General features: G+C 43.8%; 1 protein-coding gene across 5 annotated transcripts; it reads right to left on the reverse strand.

Moving 5' to 3' along the window:
• Positions 1 to 2,573: 2,573 nt before the first annotated feature.
• Positions 2,574 to 22,882, reverse strand: nr4a3 (nuclear receptor subfamily 4, group A, member 3). Of its 5 annotated transcripts, none has more exons than XM_029505235.1 (9): positions 22,537 to 22,882; positions 19,342 to 19,512; positions 18,632 to 18,713; positions 14,758 to 15,596; positions 10,104 to 10,233; positions 9,021 to 9,184; positions 8,719 to 8,918; positions 5,476 to 5,654; positions 2,574 to 3,757 (listed from the first exon to the last, which is right to left on the reverse strand). In XM_029505235.1, exons 3-9 carry the CDS (start codon positions 18,693 to 18,695, stop codon positions 3,495 to 3,497), a joined length of 1,839 nt encoding a protein of 612 aa, XP_029361095.1. In that variant the 5' UTR covers positions 18,696 to 18,713; positions 19,342 to 19,512; positions 22,537 to 22,882; the 3' UTR covers positions 2,574 to 3,494. The 5 variants fall into 5 exon arrangements, with proteins under 5 accessions (XP_029361095.1, XP_029361096.1, XP_029361097.1 ...); XM_029505236.1 differs by lacking the exon at positions 22,537 to 22,882 and adding an exon at positions 20,207 to 20,338; XM_029505237.1 differs by lacking the exon at positions 18,632 to 18,713 and having other exon boundaries at positions 22,537 to 22,642.
• Positions 22,883 to 24,834: the final 1,952 nt, after the last annotated feature.

Genomic DNA, 24,834 nt, shown 5'->3' on the forward strand with positions numbered 1-24,834 from the left:
TGTCCACTTCCAGGGGACTGCCAGATTTGCTGCAGACTGAGGGGGAGTGACACTGAAATACTAAATAGCAAAACATCGAATTGTTTGGGTTCATGTGTTTGTGTCTGTGTGTGAGCGACAGAGTGTGTCTGTTAAACTGAGGAGGACTCAGGTGTTTGTCGTTTGAAACTAATCCAGGAGGTTTGTGAGCAGGGAATGCTGTTCACTTCTGACCTCTAGCATCTCATAGTTTTTAAAGCGGCTATGGCATAGTGGGAAAAGCACAGTTTGGTTTGGGGTTTTTTTTTTTCTACTCAGGGAGCCAGTATGTAAAACAAACCACCCTTTTTCTTATACATACCTGTGCTGTGATGTGTCAGAATGTCTTTCGACAAAGTCTGATATCGTCACACTCACAGAATTAGGAGCCATATATCAATTCAAGGAAAGATACAAGGTTTGTGTTTGTTGCAAGGTTAAATTTTTATAGCTCAGACTTTATGTCCCAATGGGCCTGTTTAGAATAAATTACAGACCCACAGATGGAAAATTGGTGCTTTAAATGTATATGTGCATAAGTATTTCTGCATGTGTGTGTGGTGTATGTTCTAATGGGACCTCTAATTAAGACTCTGAGTGTATCTGCTATCTGTCAGCACTGATCGATTGGCTGGGAGACTGACAGTTCACCAAGCGTGTGTGTGTGCATGCGCATGTGCACACCGATGCACATTTAGACTGTGTGCTCTCCTCTCCAAGCAGAGCTCTCTGCTTTGTGACCATGTTATTTTACCTGACACTCAGAAATGTCGCCGTTGTAGAAGGAGGATTAACACCTAATCATTTACACACAGAGACACAGACACACACACACATGCACACTCAAAGACGCAATGCATGTAACTATAGAAATTGTGTGAATGGGCTTTCCTGTATACTGATCAAACCTAGAAAGCACAATCCCCATTTGGGACAAGTGGTGTTGGGCAGAGGCAGATGCTTGTTTGTCACAATAAGGCACACATGTACACACACACAAGCAGAAAACATGGCCACAAAGTTTGTTAAAATGTTAGTTTCTTGTGATTGAAGATTCAATGTCAAATGGTGCTTCATATCTGATCATATGTGGAGCACATAGTGTGGTTTACTTCATACTCATGTACTCTGAACATTACTCTGTTACACTCCTTTCTCACTCTGTGACACACACACAGAAGTCCTTCACAATTTCACGAGCACAGTTACTATCAATCACCTGGCTGTCCTAGAGACAGAGTGTGTGTGTGTGTGTGTGTGTGCTCACGCTGTTGTGCAGGAGGGCCAGTGAGTGATGGCAGTGACAGTATACACGGCATGTGCTGTGAAATGTCACCATGGCGATCGATGGTGTTTAACGAGGCTGGAGGCTGATCTGGACCTCATGCTAACATGAATCTCCCCCCCCACCCCCCCTCATTGCTGTCTTAATCCCCTTCCACTCTCTCTGAGAGCCCAAAGGTCCCTTGGGAGAAAGATGAGGCCTTTTACCTGCCAAGAGGCTTTTGTGTCTGACACACACACACACAATCACAATCACACACACACAATCACACAATCACAATCACACACACACACACACACACACGTTTTATAAAATCAGCTCTCAAATTTGTGAGCTTACTTTACTTAAGCGCTCTAACACTATTATGTTTGTAATTTTTTTCTTTTCATTCTATATTAAAGAGAAAATGTATTTTATAATTAATTATGAAAAAACAAAATCACAACGCAGGACACAGTCAGACAGATTAATCAGAACTAGTTTATGATTTCAAAGTGCTGAACATAAAATCCAGTGAACCAAAGAGAGAGAAAAACGAACAGGAAACTCAAACCAAAGAGGGACATTGAAAAAACAGCTTTTTTTCTTTTTTGTTTCTGTTTTTCAAAAAACAATGCACAACTTGTACCACAATATTTGAAAAAGCTAAAAACACTTCAAAATATTAGTTTTATATATATATATATATATATATTTATATTTATATTTATATCTATATAATTTGCTTTTTTCATATTTCAAACGGCTGCCGTGAGTGTGTGAGTGGGTGGTGGCGGCCCGGGGAGATCCCCAAAGGCCGGAGTCTGAGACAAAAACACAGGTCGAGCTGTTTTGACTGGCTATGGCAGCTCTTGACAGCTTGTAACACACCATGCATATGTTCCTGGCTTCTCTAAAGCGTACACACAAAGACAGTATGAACCATGTCCTCCACACTCTCATACAGCCTCCACAATAGAAACAAATAGAAAAAGAGCATGACTGCGGAATGTTCCACCCCTGGACGTACAGCTATCTGTCGAGCACCCTCCTCTCCCCGACGCTCGGCCATCCTTCAGGAGAACAGGTAGGGTGTGTGTCTATGCCTCTAGCCCTTCTCAGGGTGTAAGTGCCTCAAAAGCCAAATTTCTGTCCATATGCATTTCTCCATACACCTACTCAACCTATGATTTCAAAATGATTTTATAAAAAAAAAAAAACAACAACAACAACAACAAACCCCCCCCCCCAAAAAAAAACAAAAAAAAAAACAAAAAAAAAACATACTATAGCAAGTTCAAGTCTGGGTGACTCAGTCATCAATTGTTAGTGCACAGTATCTCTTCTGCTGTCTAAAGCCAGACGGAGACTGTCTCATTTTCTTTTAGCTACTGACAGTACAGGACAAGTCTTTGTATTAAAATAATTTAGAGTTTGAAATTAAACCTTTCCACCTCTGCTCCGCTTCCTTTTGTGGTGAGATAGCACTTAAGAAATTGCACTTGGAATCAAGAGCCCAACTCAACAGCCACTTCCACATGTTCATGAAATATCTGTATCCTGCTTTGTGATGTTTCTGCATATTGACGGTTCCACGGTCTGACCTCTGACATTTCAGCGCATTTTGCTATGAAACGCCCTCTTCTTCCTCTCAGCAGGAGGAAGCAGAATGCACAGAAACTTGTGTTTCACTGGCACATCTACTTTGATCACAATGACACCATTCCCCTTTGCAAAAAAAAAAAAAAGAACTTAGACTGGATGAGCAAGGCCAAAACACAGATAAACACTACTCATAAACCTTGGTGTTCTTAGTTTTTTGTTTTTTTTTGTTTTTTTTTGTATTTTTTTGCTGAACGAACTGCCACCCCGATATTGAGAGAACAGTAAAAAGTCAGTTTTCCATTGTCCATCTCAGCCTCGTCATCCTCCCCTATGTGAAAAAATAGGAGGATCAAATAAAAAGTGATAAAGCATTTGAATAATTGTCTTTGATACTAGTTAAAAGCATTTAGTTGTCCATTTGAGTGAAAAGGCGTTCTTGACTGGTTGTCCTGTTGAGTAAAAAGCATTTGATTGGCTATCACAGCTCTGTATCACTCAGAGGGGAGTGAGTCTCTCTTCTGGATGTGTGTGCTTGCTCCCCGAGAGGGAAAAAAGGCCTAAAATAGGACATGACATGGGTCTTTTTCTGTGTGGTCAGCCCGGGCTGTCAGTAGGGCAAAGTATCCAGGAACCTGTCAATCAATGGTGGGGGCGGTACCAGATCCTCCAGCTTCAGGTAGAAGATTCGTTGAAGCCCCTGGGTTCTCTGAGAGCGCAACTCTGCCCTTAAACCCAGGATACGACTCAGGGGGGGTATGGACTTGGACGAGGAGGAAGAAGGGCCACAACCCAGGTGGTCTCTGAGACAGCAAATCACTTTATTCTGCAGCTCCTCAACCCGCTTTGAGTCCTTCAGACCTGGGACTTGCTCTGCAGGAAGACAGACGAAGATATTAGGAGAAACTAATAAGCCAGCGGAAAAAAAAGAATAAGACGCACACAGTCGCAAGCACACATATAGATCAGAGCTCAGTCAGCTGAAAGAGCATTAGCTACATCTTCTTTTATATTGAATTCCACCTCATTAGCCTGTATGGCTCAGGTTCTTAACAGGCCTTAACCTGTCTCACACACTACAGATCAATACACAGTCTAACCTAATAAGCCCCCTCCTGTTTACGTACACACACACAAATACGCACATACACATACATACATACATACATGTATATATATATACACACATGAACATTTGCACAAACACAGTCATGGAGACACTGACACACAAATAGTCCCTGCTATTGAAGACAATGACACAAACAAAAGTGCTCTACAATTAGCTGATTATTCGGCCCCGTAAGAAAGCAAATGAAATTAGAAACACACACATACACACACACAAACACACACCCTGCTGCCCATAGCAACTCTAGTGGCACCCGCTCTGAGCTTAATGTGACACTAACTCATTCTGTAGAGAACAGGTTGTCCAGCTCACACACACACTGGTTTGTACTGCAGGGAGGCTGTGTCGCTAAGAGCAGTCTCACTTAGAGGTATCCATTATTTGTAGCTTATTTATTGTTCGTTTATGAGACTCTTTTGTTTGTTCTGTGTTTGCGGCTGCGGAGTCACTCCAGCCCTCCTTTCACCGCGGCTTTCAGACCTCTCACACATCCTCACTACTCTCTTTCTCCACTCTCCCTGTCCCCTCTTTCTCTATGTGTGCGATCTCCTGGAGAGGGATCGATGACTGCCTTTCTATACAAGCCACTCTGAAGTGTTCGATTGCCTGGTGGCTCTGGTGGCTCTGTCGTGGTAGTGCACTGTGTGCTTTGCTGAGGTGGCAGAGCGCCACTGAGAACAGCGCAGACGCCATTCTGGAGCTGTGCTCCACAGTGGGCTGGTCGATCAAGCACAGAGTTAAGTGCTACCCCAGAGAGCGAGGACAGGGTTGGAGGGCTTAGACAGAGGAAGAGGAGGTGGAGGAGGAGGAGATGGCGGGAGGCAGCGTGAGGTTAGAAAGTGGAGTATGGGGGAGGGGTATTTTACCCATTACACATTTGAGTGCAGATTCAGACTCTGACGTGAGGGTGCAAAAAATGAAATGTGAACTCTTAATTGCACAGGGTCCCTCAGTGACCTTGGGCTACAAAGATAAGTGACTATTTCTAATGCATTTCTTAATTGCTTTACTGACAACCAAACAGTAAAGCTCTCTTACATTGCTGTTCAGGTTTGTGTCCACGAATCGGAAGCTGTGCCTCTTCCTCCATTTTTCACACATGCACACTGATTAGAGGGCCATGTGTGTGGCAGGTGCAGCAGGTGCTTCTGGGTATCAAGTTCTAGTCTTGGGCAGGGGTGTGTGACTATACACATATACGTGTGTTTTTCAGCGCATGTGTGACGTTCGTAGATGTGTTTACCTGATCACTGTCACACTGAATCACCCACAGACAAAGTGCTGGACAGGGAGAAAGTGTGTGTGTGGATTTCTATCAGTATATTTATAGAAAATTATTGACAGCAGTTGCTTTGCGCCACTTAGAAATGTACTTTTGAAGACTTTTGAAGAAAGTTGTTATTTTGGTTTATTTGAGCATCTACAGATGATCAAACCCGACGCTACTGGGTTGTGTTTTTACCTGTGAGCAGTACGAGGGCTGCCAGGCAAGCAAACGCAGAGGCATCCAGGTTTAAGCTCTGGAGGTGGGTGGAGAAATCCCGGATGGAGTCCAGCCACTCTCCAAATCCACGAAGGCACTGGAACCTGTGCAGCACCAAGCCGTTACAGAACACTAGTTTATCTTCTGACAACATCGACCTGAGAAACAGAGAAAAAAGAAGATAAAGACTGGTTAGATCGGTCTTCTAATGAAATGTTGTGTTTTCACTCTGTATTGTAAGTATGGTTTGACATACCAGGGTAAGGAAACAATTACAATAAAAACAATGAGAAAACCTGGCTTTACGCGCACTCACACACAAATGGGACACACATCAAACACATGCATGCAGCTGATTAAGTTGTGTTTTCCAAATTATAGCATTTTAAAACATTCCTGCGTTTCCTTTTGGCAGGGTGGGGTGAAGGGTTAGGGCAGAGGGCTGCTCTGTGTGTGTGTGTGTATTTGCAGATAGGTAAACTCTTATGGCTTTAATGTGCCCAGGCTGCGGTGTGCAGTGGAAATACAAGGCCTTAATGAGGAAATGAAAAGGCTTCTCAGATGTATTTAACCATGAGTTACTCACGACACACAACATCCCACTCCTTTGCCATCAAGCAGCGAAAGAACAAGCAGTGAATGAGGGAGGGCGATGACTGGTCTTTATTAGTGCCTGAAAGAAGAGCATGGCTTTCTGCAGAGGGCTGCTACAGTATTTAGTTGGTGGATCTTGAAAAGACAACAAAAGGCTGCATGAAGCAAAGACAGACAGGATGAATATACAGGACAAAGGCTGAAGTGGTTGGTTGGAAAACAGCTGATGGCGAGAATAGAGAGCGAGAACGAGGGAGAGAGAGGAGGGGAAAGAGGGGGGAAATAGGGGAAGCCTCAAATTACACCCTGCACAAACATTGGTTTAGCAGTTATGAGGAGAAGATGAAATACCATTTGTGTGCAATTATCCTTACTACAGTTTAAAAGATGTACTCCACCCACTTTCAGCAGAACACATGCACACAGATGCTTGCACATCATCAGCTCCATTATAAATGTCCTCAAGAACAACACTTAAAACAACACCATTATAACCAGCTATCAGGACCACAATGTGAAGTCCTGAAGTACAGTCAGGGCAGAAAGAATGGAGGAGCGGAGGGAAAAGAATAAAGAATAAAGAAAGGCAAGATTGTAGAGAACGACGCGTAAGGCAGGGAAAGATCCGTCACCTACTCAAGAAGACCTAGAGATTTTTATTTTATTCTTTCTGCCATCTTTAATATACTGACTCTTCTTGCTAATGGTCCAGTCACAATTCTACATCTGCATCCTTAGCTCCGTTTCAATCATGTTGGATCCAAAATAAATAAAGAATATATTTTTCTCCTTTTCCTCTCATGTACTTATATGCTGTAGGAGAATTCCTGGTTTCCCTATATGCTTTGCTTTAGGCATTTATATTGAGCAAAATTGAACTCATGGATGTTATTAATTTTATGGCTGCTGTACTATTTGTTTATATAAAAATCTTATTGCATATATTGCAATCTTATTACTGCATTTCAATCGAATATAGCATGACGAATTTATTGTATGCAACATTATACATTTAAGAGGTAGATGCTTGAATGGAAATAGAATATATTTCTGTGTGTGATTTACCTTAATAAAACATGTTGATAACTGCAAACCGCAGTAATAAAATAATAACTTTCTAACTAACAATGTCTGCATTGTCCTGATCAAGCAAAACTCAACCAACACACAAAGCATGTTGAAATATTCCAGAATAATTTGACCCATGTCTGATAACTGCACATGAACAAAACTATACAGACAGGCTGGCAGACAGGGAGCTGGCAGATGCGCACACACAAATACACTCACACACACATAGCTGGATGTCTGCCACACATTCCACTCACCCATGACTACACTGTCACCACGGTAATCAACCAATAACCACAGAAACTGTTTGGTAACGGGGTGCTTACAGCAATGCTGGTCCAGAAGAGTGGAGCAAATTTACTCTACACACACAGACACAAACACACACGCACACACTCACGAGCACACAGACATATGCTTGTAGAAGTATGGGGAGGGGGGAGTCTACAAGGCATCTGAGTTAAACATGGGGTCAAGGCAGGGCCGCATCAGTGGTTAGATGACAGTGTGGACCACATCCTTTGCTCTCACGGAACAGAAAGAAAGTAAGACAGAGCTGTGCTTGTGTGTGTTTTTCTCTGTGCCGTGGGAGTTTGGCCGATGGGAAGATGAGCGATGTGTGTGTGTGAGCATGTGTGTGTTTGATCGAAGCCCCTATGAGTCCGCCATCTAGCGTGAGTCAGAGCCCGGCCTGATCCTACTCCCGCTGTGACTGTGATGCCACCACCCATCTTCTGCCCACCCTGCACCTGGAACTGCACTGGGAGGAGGAGAGAAAGTTGGGAATTTACATCATTAGTGTGTGAGTAAGTGAGTTTGTGTGTCTGCCGGTGTTGGTTTCTGCCTTGGATGACAGCACAAACAAAAGGACGAGCTTGTAGCCTGCCCCCCCCCACCAATAAATTTAACCAGCCACATGCCTTACAATAGCAGACCGGTAACCCAGGGCAGCTCTGAGGCAAAGATGGGCCAGGACAGCCATAAAGGCACCACAGGTATCCACGAGTGAGACACACAGACGTGCTTTCACACACACACACAAACAGACAGACACATATTACTGGACCCATAAGGTAAATTATATCAATTTCCTATTAAAGTCAGTCATCTGAACTGAAAGTATATTTCCATCTATAACAGCTCTTTTCATTTCCTCTGCTGACTACCTTTGAGAGGGAATTGATCCTGTCATTTCACAGTTCACAATGTCAGCACAGTTTTAGTCTGAAGAACACACACAGAGCTCTGTCTGCGTCAGATATCAGACCAGCAGAGCGGAACTGGTGGGTGTAACTGCTGTCATAGCTACAGACTCCATTCATAATTTGGTTCATATGGCGATTACGCAGCTCCTCTCCTCCTACTCTAGATATATACTAACGCAGCAGAACAAAGCTTTGCCAGTTCGCCTGTTTTCACAAAGTGAGGTCCCTCAGGAAGTTAAACAGAAACTTGCTTAATAAGTAAAATAAAAAATGCAAACGTAAATAAAAAGGTTTCTACCTTTTCTAGTTTTCTAGTACAGCACATGCCCCTCCCCTCCCCTCCCCCCCTTACTTGTGAGCCAATCGCAAGACAAACAGCTCCAGGAAGGCAGAGTCTATGAGCAGGTTCTGGTCATCACGCTGGAGTTCAGAGAAACCAGGCAGTCGGTCAGCCCAGCACCGCGTGGTCTCCATCGAGATGGTGAGCAGCCTGTAGAAGAGCTGGATGTGCTCGGCGTCTGAGGAGGAGGAGGGAGGGTCTGCAGCGCTGAACTGTGGGAGATGGAGATTTATGTGAAAAAAAACTAACAAACTGGCAACTAGCTGTATATTTCAATAAATGCATACACTTCTGCAGGTCAGATGGGGCCGTACCTGGCTGTAGTCGAGGTCACGCGGTGAGCAGTGAGAATAAGCTCTGAGCAGAGCGGAGAGCAGGCTGAGGGGAGGAGAAGGAGGGGACGCTTCTGTCTGTAGGGGGCTCTTTGGTTTGGAAGGTAGACGGCCTCGGCGCCCCTTCAAACTATCAGTACGTACCACTGTCAAGAAAGATAGAAGCCAAGACAGAATAATGAAGACTTTATTCAACCAGGGCTAGTAATATTTGGGCATGCACAAAAAAAAAAAAAAACATCCTCTTAATGATAGGCTTGTTATCAGCATTAGATTGTGGTGGAATTATGTCAGAGAAGAGGCACTTTGCTCAAGGAGCTCTAAAACATGTGTACAATTCCTACACAGGTGGATGCTAGCCAGCAGATGGCAGTGAAGCTGTCCTATGAGCTGCAGCCATGCTAAAGGGAAGTGTGACTGGTGTGTGGGTTTGTTTGTGTTTATGCCAGTGTGTCGGTGTGTGGGTGGGGGGTATTACATGACATGTGTAAGTCAGGTGAGAAACCTCAGGGGAATGAGTTCAGTTTGAGTTGTCATGCTGATTTTTCTACATCCTCAAATGTCAGATTTTTTTTTGTTTATCTGTTATTTTTTCATGTCTTTTTCTTGCCTTACCAAGCCTATGTATATTTTGCTGAAGTTGCTAAAGTTTTTACTGATTTAACTATCCATCCATCCATCCATCCATCTAGCAAGTAAGACATGACCTGATGAGACAAATGGAGAAATGGAATGTGTTTGTGAAACTTTGTGTCTTGAGGCTTAAAAATCATCTCAGATTCAGGGCTTTGGAAGGGTGATGGGCAGTTAATGCTGGTATGGTGTCTCTCTGTTGTCTCCTCTGAAGAGGAGAGTTAGTGCTGCACGGGTGTGTGTGATGCTGCCAAAGGCAAGGCCATTAGTGACCTATTAAACCCTAATTGCGGAGACAAACTTTATTCTTGTGGGCTGGAAGTCAGATTTGTGCTTCAGCATCCTGGCATGCGTGCTCTCTGAGATGTTTGAAATATCCGGTGTGTGTGTGTGTGTGTGTGTGTGTGTGTGTGTGTGTGTGTGCTCTCCTACCTTCCTTCACCATGCCCACACTCAGACACTTCTGAAAGCGGCAGTACTGGCAGCGGTTGCGTCTCCTCTTGTCCACGGGGCAGTTCTTACTGGCCAGGCATACATACTTGGCGTTTTTCTGCACGGTGCGCTGCAGAGAGACAGAGAGCGAAGAAACAGGCATACCGATAATCAGCCTCCAAACACAATCATCCACCTAATATGTGATTTGTTTAATTCAATTTCTGCCCCCCCTCCCTCCCCCGCCCGCCCCATCAAAGAATGAAAGCAGAAGCTCGCAGGTCAGATTTTAATTACGCGCTGAAAGGCGGCGGTGACATCAGTATAATTAGATAAAATTAATTTTCCAACAAGACTCGCCTGCAGGAGGGACAATTTTATTAGCGCCGAGGCTGACAATGGGGACCGAGCGCGTGGCTTGCTGAGGCGGGTCCCGAGAGACAGGGAGTGTGTGTGGGGGGGGGGGGGGGGCAGCGGCCGCAGTAGCAGCGTGATCAGATTGTTTGTGAAGCTCGCGGGTCAGCTCGTGGCACCTTCGGGGCCTCGCGCATCGCGCCTCACTCAATGGGCCCCGCGGGAGCTGTTTTCTCCTCGGCTGGCTCGCGCGATTATTACTGACCTTATTAAAATGAAATCAGAAACGGGCCACGTGGGGGCCGGGTGAGCTTTCCCGCGTGGACGAAACAGACAATAAAAATAGAGACGGTAGGCCCACTGGACGCTTGTACATTCCCGCGCTCGGGAGCGGGTTGGGGGCGTTTCGAAGGTGCAGCGGAGTGAGTACACTAAAGACTCAGTGAAAAGTTCCCTGAGGAGAAGGAGAAAGCCGACAGCCTCTTCACTTCACAGGTGAGTGCAGTGTGAGAATGCGGGAGGCTGATAAGTCGATTAAAATAATATGCTTCTTCGTAATGTAAACAAACCACATCAGTTCTCACATGTCGGAAACTCCTGTTGCACCTCGCACGCTTCTCAAAGCCAAAGAAAAGTGTGTACATCTCATACACTGGACACCCGGCTGTGACTCCAGCCCACCGAGGCACAACAAACTGTAAATTAAACAAACGGCTTCCCCTCTTCTTTAACGCTTCTAAAACACATCAAAATAAATAAATCCAATTAGGAACCCCTCGCGCCACACGTGCCCGAGCCCCCCGGGAGACCAATAACACACCAATTATTTCATACGCTCTGGCGCGACTGCGGAACTGGCGCGTAATGGGCGCCTGCGCCGGATGAGAGTGGTTGCCATGGCATCGCATATCACTGTGAATGTCTCCCTCTCATCCCCTCAATGGTCAGTGACCCGTGCGCGCAGGGATAAGTTAGTTATGGTCATTAATGTGGCTGAGGGAAAATAGCATCCGTTTAGTGGGAGTCCGAGAAAGAGGCTGGATGACGTACAAAGCCTCAGCATGCCAGCATTTATTTACACCTTTACAACTCCGAAGCAGAGCCAAGACAAAGTTTACAGACAATAAGAGCCTTCCTTCAACATGTCATCCAGCAGCAAAAATCCAATCACACTTGAGCTCTGTCAACTTTTTGTCTGGAGTGATACTTTGAGTTTTGGATTTTATGAACGCCTTTCTCTCCTTAGAGCCAATTTTTGCTGTATAAGATTTGAGTTTTTCCTTCAGGCTGTTGGGGGCTCAGGTGTAATTTGTGCTGGCTGGGTTGGCGCTGAGATTTTGTCCTCAGGAACCCGAGGGCCTAATTTATAAAATAGCTGGTCCTGAGAAAAGATTGATCTTGAATGATCAGTTGTCTTCTGATAAATCAAACTCTTGAGTGAGTGGCAGTCTGTCTCTCAACTCCTGTGTGAGTGTCTGTGTTTGTGCAAGGGGGAGTTGAAGTGCTTGTGACTTTCTAATAAGCAGCATGGAGCATGAGCGGTATCTGAGCAGAGACACGACATATCAGAGGTAATACTGTGTAATTCACTAGTCTGAGAACTCAATCAGTTACCTCCATTAATACACACACACAACAACAACAAAAATCACATTATCTCAACACAATTCTCAAATCTGTAGATCTCTTTTTGTACATTGCCGACTATTTAGGACATCCTACAATATATGTGCATGTTAGGATATACTTTATTCTAGTTTCTGTAATCTGGCAAGTTCTCTGATTTATTCTGGTGTCATCGGCTGAATTTCACTGCGTGCTTGCTCCCAGGAACTGAGATTTTGAGGTGGCAGTAGTGTTTGCGTGGGAAGGGCCTTAATTTGAGTGAAACAGAATCAAAGTGAGAATTGAAAAATTTGTTATGTACATTAAAATCAGATTCACAAATGAACTCACGCTTACAGAAGCTCACATGCTACGGGTGTTGTGGAGGCTGAGTGGAGGCATGGAGGCAGATTCTTGACATGTAACGTGCTAATAGCCTTGGCTTAAATTAAAAGCCTTTAAGGACTTCTTTCCTCCCCATGCTGTCTCCACCCCCACCCCTTATCCCTCTTAACCAGAGGTAATGAGACTCCAACTCTTTCTAAAGAGAAAGTGTGTGAGTGATTTGCTGTAAATATGTGAAAGTAGGCCTAGTTGTCTGCGTTGACCTTATTGCTTTCTATATGGATTAACACATCCATGCTTGAAAATGCGTATGGGTGCAATCTGGTAGCACTTTCCCAAATAAATAAAATTATTAACTTATATTCAGCATATGTGTACTTAAGGGGTGAAGGTATGTGTATATTAACATGCAGCTTGATTTTGAGTCTTCTTTCACCACTAGATTTCCACTCCCGACCTTTTTTATGACTTGTACACAGTGCAAGCAATGGAAACTAAAAATCATGTGCAATGAACTGAGCTAAGTGTGTGTTTTGACTGATAAAAGCAAAGCTGGTTAGGGCACTGGTTGCATAAAAATAGGTCAATTTTCAATGTTCTTTTTTTTTTTTTTTTTCTTTCTAACGTAGTGTTTGTATTATACTTACAGCTGACATCCAGTTTTTAATTTTAAAAATTCTATTCTGAATAGGTTCATGACTTAATGGAAACAATTGAATGGAGCACATTATTCTGCGAAAAATAATTAACAGGAAAAACTAACTACGTGTTTAAGAGCCAAAATTAATTCACACTGAAAATGTGTTTTAAATTGCACAAATGAAATAACAATAATTTTCAGCAAACCTCTACTAATAACTATTCAGGAATAATTAAATATAATCAGAAATATATTTTTAGGGGACAATAAAACCATCAGGATAATGGACATAATGTGCCTGATAATATGAATATGGAAAAAAGCATGTGTGTGAAAGGTGTGTTAGTTTCTGCTGTTACATCCTGTGTTCAGGTTGAAAAATATGCACAAGATACTGTAGGAATAAACATGTTTTTCTATATGTGAATATGTGGTCTTGTGCATATGTTGTGTGCATGGTTGGTTGCATCTGCATGTGTGTGTAAAGGAAACATAGTGAGGTTTGACAGGCTGTGTGTCTGCTGTGCGCTACAGCAAGCAGATAGCCCGCGGCCTGCTGCCACCAGACACTGCTTTCATTAATCACTAAATAAAAACAAATTGTGAAACTAATTGAAAAGAAGGATAATTCATTTCCACCTACCAGAGGCATTATTCAATTACCTCTGTGTTTGCATCCTCCTTCTTGCTCTCTCTTAATTTCACTCTCTTGTCTCATGCAACCAAGAATACTTAACAAGCGGGCAAACTTTATAATTCAAAAACTGCAAAGATATGACTTCGGTGTAAGTGAGTTTGATTTTACTGCAATCTGAATAAAGTGTTGTGCCAGTTCCACGTGTCAGAAAATTATGTTGTGGAAGGAAAATGAAAAATGTGTGTGACTAAAAAAGTTAAAAAAAAGAAGAAAAGAAAAAAAAAAAAGACAAGTGTTAGACTGAATCACTTTAAAGATCAAATTTCAAACTGACTCATATCATCCAGAGTGTTACGTCTGTGAATTGTGGTCAATTTTGTGGCCACTGATCTACTACAAAGGCACTGAAAGGAAAATTTAATTTCAAGGAGGATTCCTTTAACTCCAGTCTTTTAATGCACTTTATTTCTTTATGTCAAACTTGGAGGACAATTTTCCCTGGTTGTCTAACAGAATATGTGTTTTTGTAATGCTGTGCTCTCACACAACACAAGCAATGACACACACACACACTCACACAGACCTGTGTGTGCATACAAACACTTTGCCCACTTGGTTGCTGGGAGAAACAATCTCTGTGGGTGTGTTGTGCTTTCATAATGACTTTAAAGATGATTTAGAACGCAGAGAGAAGGTTGTAGAGTAGGAGCATGATAAGTGAAAAACTAAAGTGTTTCAAATCAATTATGTTGGTCAGTTTACAGCTAGTTCACAGATACTGGGAAATATTTTAAGTTGGACTGTTAGCTGTAAATGGGAGCGTGCACATCTGATTGTGTGTCTGTTAGTCAGACGGATAGTGGATACTTAAAAACACTTGGCTCATGCGATTGTCTTGGTTTAAGCTATGTCTTATTAGAAACTACAAGATCGACTGATATGAACGAGTGAGTCTACACTGAAAAAGGGCAGTGCTTCTGTTGCTGTTTCAGACTTTCAAAATGCTTTTAAAAGTAAAATTTAAAAGCTTGAAATAGAAAATGTGTGTCACTTATATTACCGAAATTTTTTACCTTGAAGAAGCCTTTGCAGCCCTCACAAGTGCGTACACCGTAATGCTGGCAAGCTGCATTGTCCCCACACACTGCACAGGTGCCCTCTCCTTGGGGGCCACGTGGAGGAGGCGAGGGCAGGCTGTCTCCAAGAAGGGGACCACATGGGCCAAGAGCCAGTGAGCGGAAGGCGAGACTGCTGCCACTGGCCCCGCGGTGCAGCTGGTACATGGGCTGCTCCAGAGGTGGACCATGAGGATGGGAGACTGAGGATGAAGAGGAGGAAGAGGAGGAGGAGGTTCGAACCAGTCCTCCTCCTAGACTCTCATAGCCACCAACGCTGCTGCCACTGTGTGGTGGGGAGTGCTGGTAGAAGTGTGGAAAGCGGGGCGATTTGAGGGGGCCCGTCTCCAGGCTGGAGCCCATAGAGTGGGGATGTGATGGAGGAGCCAAGGAGTGCTCCTCCCACAGGAAGGAGGTGCCAGGTTGGGGGGGTAGGGAAGGAGTGGTGGGAGTGGAGGGGGGGGACTGTTTAAAGTACATGGTGGAGGAGGACATGGCCTCCAGTGATGGATTTGTTGGGTAGCTTTCCTCTTCCTTTTTGATGGTGGGCCTGTGTGTAGGCATCTGGTAAAGGCAGGAGGACTTCGGCTCGTAGCTCCCCTCGACAAATACGTTGAAGCTGGGGAGGGAGGTCGTGGCGGCAGCGGCAGAGATCTCACCCCCGCCCAGGTCCAGCTTGGTGTAGTCAGGGGTCATGAGGTCAGAGCTGTAGCTGTCGCCCTGGTAACTGAAGGACTGGCCAGAGTAGGCTGAGCCTGGAGGGGCGGGCCCATACTGAGCCTGCACACAGGGCATGTCTGCCAGGGAGACAGAGCACACACGTAGGTCAGATCTGCGTGGCACATCAGGCCACATGAATAAAAAAAAAAAACAAAAAAAATTTCAATCAAAAAGCATTTGATGTTAGTAGGATACAGCTGGATTGCCATCATTAGTCACTGGAGAAAGTTTAATAACATTTTAGTTATACATTGATTTGAACAGAGAACTGAGGATGTCAAGGACATTCCCCACAGACACAGAGTAGGGCAGAGAGACGGAGTTGTACTCTAGGATAAAAAGACACTATGAGCAGCACATGCAAGATAGGCAGTGCTAAACAAACGCAATAATTAAACAGAAAATGACAAAAAACATCTGTACAGCTCTATTGGAACAGGCAGTTTTTTCAGCTCTTGGGGTGTTAGAGATTTTGCAATCTTCTAAAAATTTTGTGAATACACCTTTCAAGGGATTAAGGGAAATTTTTCCATTTACTGCCATTTGCTCAGTTTCCTGCTTTAACACTTCAACACGTCTGGCACTTCGCTGTATAAGTATAATAGAAATATGTGGAGCACACAAACAGACACACTCAACCTAGTGCTGCAGGTTCTCCTGCAGTTAGTTCAGTTAGAGAAGCTGAGGTTGTTCAGGAAAGCAATGATCGGACTGCAGGTGTGTGTGTGTGTGTGTGTGTGTGTGTGTAAGTCTACCTCGGTTAGTCTGACAGCTAAACAGATGAGATATAATCAAATAATAATGAAACCCCATGGTGATCTGGATGGTCACACAACTTGCGAATGCATACACACACACACAGACACACACACACACCAATAAACGAACACACACAGAGACAGATATTTACTCTGACTGCAGCAGACGCCAGTTGGTATGCCTTTAGCTTTCCCCTTGATTTAATTCTGGCACAGTCACTGCAGCAGGACATCACCTCATCTCCGTCTTTCATTCTCTTTGAGCGCGCGCGCGTGTGTGTGTGTGTTGTGTGTCCAGGTGGACTACAGTGTCTTTTCCTTATCAAACCTCTGACGTAGAATGTAACATACTCCACCTGCATTTACGTGCGTGCGCCTGGGCGTGCACAGACGTGTGTGTGCAGGCCATTTAGTCATGAGTGTCAGGGCAGTCAGGGTTTTGTGGTGTTTGCTCGTCGCTCCCGAGCGGGGAATTGTCAACACAGCGCTGCTCCCATTGACGCCCAGCATGCGCGCTCTCTGCCGTAATCGCCCCCGTTCCCCGCGCGTTATGTTTGTCTGGTCAAACACGGGACATATCGGCCCTGCTGTTTGTTAAAGCACTCACAAAATACCTCCATCCAAACGGACTCACACGGGTTCGCTCAGCGGACGAAAGTTTTTTTTTTCTTCCTTTTCTCGTCTTTTTTTAGGCAGCTCTAACAAACAAATAATAATAAAAAAAAGTTCTCCAACTTCATAAGATCTAATTTTGCCCTTAGGTGAACAACTTCGACCTTTTAAAAACGTTTTTTTTTTCAGCCTCTTAAATTTGGTTTGAGTTACAAACTAAAGGGATCTTACTCATATCTGGAAGCAGACATTTTAGCAGCTCTAATTCAATTACATCAAACCTACCGGAGGGCAGGACGCGTTTTGACTGTGGGGGCTCAAAAAAAAAAAGAATGACTCAAAGCGTTCATAAAGTAAAAGAAAAAAAAAAACAACAACAAAAAAAAAAACAACAACGAGGGACACTCGTCTAGGCTGCATAACTTTATTTATTTAGTTATTCGTTTATTCATTCAATATTCTGTTGGTCTTGGGGCAGTTGCTTGAATTTGTGACAAGAGGAATGACATTTCAGAGTGAATCTCGTAGGGGAAAAATAATAATCTCACAGTTGTTTTGAAGGGACTCCCATCGCGAAATCATAATTTTCACGGATGATGTAAAAACTTGAGTACTTTGTAAACATAAAGAATCACACCATGTCTCAATGGGTATATTAAAAGATTTTTTTTTTGACTGAGGATATGAGTCAAGCTACAGGCCTATGCGTATTTTTGACGTCATGAGGTTTTTTTCCCTTCTTCTATGAGTGACCAGCTCTTCAACCCACGTGGAAAAACACACACGCAACATTATGGGCGTCATGGGGCCAGATACTTACATCTGATTAGACATCAGGGGAAGAGGAGAGAGAGAAAAACTGAACCTTGAGAGGAGGCGTGTACAGTGGAGAACTTTGTGGCTCTGTGATGTGTCAGTAGGTCAGGCCTCAGACAAGTGTTAGTGCATTAGTGTGTGTGTGTGTGTGTGAGAGAGAGGGGAGTTGTTCATGACTTCTTGCACCTGTGGTGTACAGTGTTTTATCAGCACAGATATATTTTCAAATATAAAGGATTCAAATTGAGTTTGTCTGAGGCAGAGAGCTAAATAAATGTTTTAAAACAAGTAATATATTCTACAGTTGGGAAAACTGCTAACTTTTTGGACTAGGTTGTTTGTCCATGCAAGTAACTGGTGAGCAAAGGAACTTTCGATTTGATGTTTTTTCATACACACGTGTGCATACACAACCACATATTTTCATCACTAATGATGCTCAAGATGTCAACATGAACCTGCATATGCTCATTCTGCCAATAACACGCACCCTTATCCTGACAGGAACCTGCAAAACCACCTGTATCTGCAAATAGATCATCCACTTCTGGGCCTTACATTTGGTGGTTGCTTTCACTCAGTGTCACACACAAACTGGCACAGACACACACACGTGCATCCCCCCCACACATACACACACACCACACAAACACACACACGGTGGGGTGTCTTTATTTTCATATCAACAAAGAAAATCTGAAGGGAAACCTTCTACCACTCAAACAGCACCATCAGATTACCTTTGGCTGGTCTTGCATGCAAAGTGTGTGCGCGTGTGTCTTTGTGTGTGTGTGTGTGTGTGTGTGTGTGTGTGTGTGTGTGTGTGTGTGTGTGCGTGCGTGTGTGTAAGCAAGAGGACAGACAACCCAAGCAGAGTCAGGCACAGGTGGTGCAGCATAGTGAGGCAAAGGGAAACAGTCTCTAACCTCGAGGTGTGCATTTCAACTGGACAAACTGCAGCTGTTCCAATAACTGAGTGCGCTTGTTCATTGTCAGAATGCCATAGATCTAACAAATAAAAACATGAAGTTGCAGACATAAATAATAGATACAAAAATACAGGACCCCCCCTCCCCCTTTTGTTAGTCAGTGACTTGCAAAATAAATTGATCAAATTCACTGACCTCCCACTCAATGAGTAAAGTGATTTGATTTTCATCCAAATGCAGACACAAATACACACACGCACACACACACACACACACACACACACACACCAATATCAATATATTGCATATCCATTTATACCTATATTTCAGTGTAATTTCTGCCAGTTTGTCAAATTGTTGAAATGTCAACTCAGTCACACATAGAGCAGTAGCTCGCTTGCATTTCATCTTAAATTTTATTTTAAGAATTGACAACAGAAATGAGGTGAAATATAATCTCGTATCTGAGTTCAATTTTTACTTAACAATTGATTCGACAATATAGGCTACTAATCGGAGTGATTAAGAATAATTTCCTACAATAAAATATAACCATATATGACACCAATAAGTGTACAAAGAGACCTAAACCTCAAAAGTCGCCCTCACTAGAAAGGCATCAGATGAAAAGGGAGATGGGTGTAAGAAAGGAAGGAAGAAAGGAAGAAAGAAAATCTGAAAAGTAAAACTCAAAGGGGTTTCTGTACCTGGTGATAGAGCTTCGCGCTGAATGGTGCTGGGTATCCGGGGTTGAGGGGTGGCGTGGCTGCGGCCGGGACAGGGCTCCTGGAGCTGGGAGGACTCGGCAGGCGTCGCAGAGGAAGTGTCCGATCGCCGAGGCTCCGAGCTCAGCTGGGCGCGCTCTTCCGAACCTGTGTCTGGAGGAGAGAAAGTGCGAGTTACAGCCAGTGATGGGGTGGCAGCTTGAACAACAGCAACAACGACAAAAAGAAATAAAGAAGTGCTAAAGATGGCTTTAGTAGTCTCCTCTCAGAGACCACCACAACTGAAAGACACTGTCGCTTCTGCGGTGATGTTTTAGTGTTACGTAGTTTAATCCTATCATTGCTGCCCAAACTTTGCAAGTTCGGTTCAAATTCACAATATGCCCAAATACAGGAGGAAGAGAAGGGTTTTTACAATTCAAAGACAATTGGAAACAGCTTGATGGCAGTAAAAAGGAGATAAATGTCATCTGTTGAGATGAGCTTACAAACGGTTTTGCGCACATCCGAACCAAAAGCCACCGTACTGAAGCTGTAGGATCAATGCAATTATCCACGCCAACACACCGGATCACAAAGAAAGAAGAGCTGCACGTTTAAATTAAATAATTTCGTCAGTAATATGACTTCTGGTCCATGCTAAGCTACAAAGAACATATAAAGAACCACTACTAAGGACCTTTTGCTCATTTCCAGACTTGCACTTACGTGGGCGAAAGGTTTCATTCTAACACTAACCAGCGGTCCGTTATTATTATAATTGTCATTTTGTGCTGCAAAAGAGAAATGCTACCAGTCAGAAAAAAGCTGCACACGTCTACAAATACAGACCTAAAAAAGTGCTAACTTTTATAAATGCAGTCTGTGCCAGTGGATCCAGGCCATCGCTTTTCTTGCCTCTGATCAGCAGCGTATTCGCTGGCTCAGGGTTCATCCAGAGGGAGAGAGAGAATTGTGGAAATTTTGGAGAGTGGACCCGAAACCAAACCAGCGAACTCTGGTGCGCCGTGCGCCTCCGACTCCCTCCGACTGCAGCAGGCGCTCTGAGGCTGGAGGATTTCAAGGGCCAGAGCGCCCCCTTTCTGTCACTCACACACATACTATTATAAGGACACACACAAACACACATTCTCTCTCCCCCCACTCTCTCTCTCTCTCTCTGTCTTTCTGTGTGTATCCACTCTTTTCTCACACACACACACACACACACCCTTCAGGATGCGCACCTGAAGCCCTAACAGGAGACCACGGCCTCTCTCACCTTCGTATGTACTAAAGACTGTCTGCTCAGAGGCCGCAGCCTTCATTCACCTGCAGCCTGTCTATTCTATCTATTCACCAACGTGCCAACATTTCCAACTCGCCCACATCGTGTTGAATCGAAGAGGCAAAGTCTGACCAAAGAGATTCACTCTGAAACCAAACGTTGGTCCGATGAAGTCCTCTGACGGTTCTCTGGTCAGGACTAAGTCTAAGGCTACACCGAGTCTACCGATAGGCCTCTGTTGACATGAAAAAAAAAAAAAAGACAGACCAGAATAAATCACCACAGGACGATTAAGGACCATTTGGAAACGTTAAACCATCATTAAATTCTGTTAGGAGGAGAATAAAATATTCTTTGAAGGAAGCCCACAGAGCCTCGTTTTTACGGTCCAGACTGGTTAAGGAGTGTAATTGGGCGCAAACGCGCTCTTGTCATAACCTCTGAGGAGAGTTCAAATGTTCTGTATTCACTTTTACAAAATGAAAAGGAGCGCTTTTTTCCGCAGAATGAGACACTCAGTCTGTTTGTTTTTCCCTAAATGAACCCCCCCCCCCGCTTTCTTCTCAGGCCGGGTCGGCCGGTGGGGCTCTGGCCCCGCGCGCACCGGTAACCAGGAGAACGACGTAGGAGCTGCGAAGCACGCGCCCCGGAGCGCCGGTAGCCCCCGGTAGCCCCCGGTAGCCCCTAGCACCAATAACCGCGGACAGCGCGAGGCTTCCAGCAAACAGAGACAGAGAAAAGAGGGGACATAAAGGAGGGACAGGAGAAATATGTGAGTACAGTAAATCAGCCCTGAGGGGGAAGCTGTCAGAAGTGCCTGCGTTCACCTCAGCGTGTGAAAGAAAGACATGTAAAATCAGCAAGTTCACATGGCGCCCTAACTCAAATATATGCTGTGACAGTATAACCTATAAACTACGGAGACAGACCAAATGCTTGGTAGCAGCTGTAACACAATGCCTGGCTTGTCTTCAGATGTTTCTAGGAAGTTCACTGGTGATTTCTGATATCTGGTGTCGCTATGGCTTTCTGGTGAATGGCTGTGGTTGTTTTTCCGGCGATCAATTGGGAGGAGAGGCCGTGTGGCCACAAAGACAGTGAGCGAGATCACTTATATTTGACTACGACAGCTCAGACTATATGATTAAAAGCTGTTTAGAAATACTAAACTAAAACCCTTATGCAAAGCCTAAATCCCCAAAAAGTAGATCATGGTAAATCCTAGTATGGTGGTACATAGGCATACTTGCCAATCTATGACATGGCATATGGCCAGACACAACACACCCCACTATCACACAGACACAGTCAAGCGAAACACAAGATGTCACACTTAAAAAAAACAACAACTGACAAACAAACAAAAAGAAAAACAAAAAACAGTACAGTAATGACACAACCTTCCCAGAAAATCCCACACGAGTCAATAAACTTACATGGCATGAAATCAAAGAGCTTTAACTCTCCTCTTTCTCAGCTCCTGCCTGAATGTGGGTTAGTCTATTCTCCACTCAGACCATTAGTGTGTCTGACTCCACCATTCATTGTGTGAGTGAGAGGCATCTCATTTCCATGACAACCACAAAGGATATGATACCTTCCCAGCCCAAATTAAATTCAATTTCAGCTTCATTTGCTCTTGGTGACCGCACAGCAACCACTCTCATACAATATGAGCCGATCCAGGATCCAGGCGTACTGGGGCTCGACATATCAACAGGTTACAGGCACTAAAGTTGGACTGACCAGACACCCATGATGAGATTAAAGTCGTAAATTGCAAATGTATAAGATTCTGGTATCACATGTGACTCCGCGAGAGAGTCGAGCGTCAATGTTTGGTTTGGTATAACAAGCGCGCTAAAGCTACGGTAGAATATCACCAATTCATTCATTCACAATTCACTTACTGGTTTGCTGTAGCGGTTCCGTCTTTACATGTGGTATTAACCTCGCATGAAGTATCCTAGTCCCATCCAGAATAATCACCAAGAGCCGAAATAATGAAGCGAAAACTATTAGAAAATATTCTTAGTAGTATGGGTGACGTAGGGGATTCATCGGTGTCAAAAAAAGTTCTTCCTCTTAGTTTTCTGAAGTACAACAAAAGAGAAAAAAAAAGAAATAGAAAATAAAATAAAAAAAAAATCAAAAAAACAAAAACAAACTCCCGAGTTTAAGAAGTGTGTCTACGTCCGTGAGCGGAGTGGGTCAGTGCTGACGGGTGGTTTGCAAAGTGTGGAGTTGTAACGCGGGTTTGTTTATGTGCGCCGTCTGAGGGGAGAAAGTCAAATAGTGCATTTATGTGGGCTCTGCCTCCAGAGCGGCTGGTATGCGCTACGTCAATGTGACGCCATGGGAGAGGTGACGTCACTCAAAGTTGAGCTCTCTCTCTCTCTCGCTCTCTCTCTCTCCGTACAGTACCAGACACATAAGCCCTTCGTGCCAGAGACTGAGCGACAGAGAGAGAGAGGGAAAGGGAGGCGGTTGACTTCATGGTTGCATGGGAGGAAGTCGAGGGGGATCCGGCGGGCGAGCTTGCAGAATTAGGCCTCCTGGTTATAGAAGGTAATCCCCACAGCCAAAGCATTCCCCTGGCTCCTGTGTCCAAAGAGCAAACGTGGCATTGTGATGGAAAGCACACTAACACGTTCATTATTCATTTTCAGAAGAACTACATAGGCTATTGGACCTAAACCCTTTTCTTAAATCATAAGGAAAATGTCATCATCTACTTTTTTATCCAATTAATGTTACTACTTTATCGTATAATTTCAAGATATTCAACTAAAGTATTTTCCATTTGAACTACCCTACAGTCCAATATATTTTAGAAATCTCACAACAGTGGTTTTATTTAATAGGTATGGGTCGAGGCATTTGTTATTTTGTGCATTCAGATCTCACAAAGGATTATCGTATTAAAATATAATGTATTTTAAAACGCACTACTCAACAATGTGTGAAGTAGAATCAGTTAAGTGAAGGTCAACACTACATTAAAATGCTACATTCATGCCCCCTTTCATCAACATCAGCTCAGCGGTTGACTCCTCTGACATGATGACCTACTGAGGTGCCCTGTCTCTTCCACCTCATGTTTTTAATGCATAAATATTGTACCCTGTTGACCTCATGCCTCCTGTGTCTCATGAGCCCGCGGTAAAAAGAAAAAAGTTCAGCATTGTCTCAAGGCCATAACGAGACTCTTGTCTTGCTGTGACACAGAAAACTTTTATATGTACTGAATATACCATATATGCACTTATTTCATTTAAACCTTTAACATTTCCTTATCCCAAGTTAATGAAAACCATTATTATATGCATTTTAGTTCGCTGTCTGGCTTTGCTATATAATTTCTTGAGTGAATATGGCAGTTAAATGATTTCATCCTTGTTGCAATCAAATTTAGCCCCAGTTTGATGTCAGTGTTCAGCTACTATGTGTGCTGTCACAAAGGGAATTGCAGGGGAGCAAAATGAATAATCTCGACCCCCTTTTCTTTTTTTTTTTAATCTAAGAGATTACATACTGAGATTTTGTTGCTCTTTTTGTAGTTTGAACATCAGATTTAAACTATGTGAAGCTCAGATAATACCTCTCTGGCCAACTTATGTTGTTAAAAGTTAAATGTTAAAAGTTATGCAACACATAAAAACGTGGATAAAGTTTCAAAAACGGTCTTTCACTTTTTTCTTTTTCTCTTTCTTTTTTTTTCATATATATATATATATACATAACGGAGAGCAGTGAACCGCAGATCTGACCGGCAGGTAGGGGGAGAAACGTCCATCCTCGCAGCGAGCTCGACAACCTCAGAATTAAAAAGACGCTTCAGGAGCTACCGAGAACAATAACTCACGGCAGCCAATCAGGACGCGCGTATTTTTCACCCGACGTCCCCTTCCTGACCAATAACGGGTGCCGGGGGGCGGGGGGAAGCCTTGACGCACTGAGGCTCGTGATTGACGCAAGCTTTCTGCTAAAATTAGCAGCTGGCGAGCGGAGGGAGAGTGAGATAGCAGAGAGCCCATTCATCGCGCCGGGGCGGGCCCAACTATTTTAGCGTTGTGATTGTGATCCAGCCAAGCCAAATATAGTCGTAGACAGGTATTTTTAGCCGTAGACCGTGCCTCCGTTTTCATTCGGCTCAACAACCTGAGCCATGCAGGGGGGGGGGGATCCGGTCCGAGCCCAGCCCCCCT

The sequence above is a fragment of the Echeneis naucrates genome, chromosome 6 (assembly GCF_900963305.1).
Source record: "Echeneis naucrates chromosome 6, fEcheNa1.1, whole genome shotgun sequence".
Classification (NCBI taxonomy): Eukaryota; Metazoa; Chordata; class Actinopteri; order Carangiformes; family Echeneidae; genus Echeneis; species Echeneis naucrates.

What these genes read in the sequence shown, in the direction of transcription:
- nr4a3 (XM_029505233.1), bottom strand. Translation starts at nt 20,293, where the DNA reads ATGAACCCTGAGCCAGCGAATACGCTGCTGATCAGAGGCAAGAAAAGC. An exon ending in AAAAGTTAGCACTTTTTTAG is followed by an intron (nt 19,513 to 20,190) that starts GTCTGTATTTGT and finishes TCTCTCCTCCAG; the next exon opens with ACACAGGTTCGGAAGAGCGC. An exon ending in AGCCCTCGTACTGCTCACAG is followed by an intron (nt 3,758 to 5,475) that starts GTAAAAACACAA and finishes GTCTTCCTGCAG; the next exon opens with AGCAAGTCCCAGGTCTGAAG.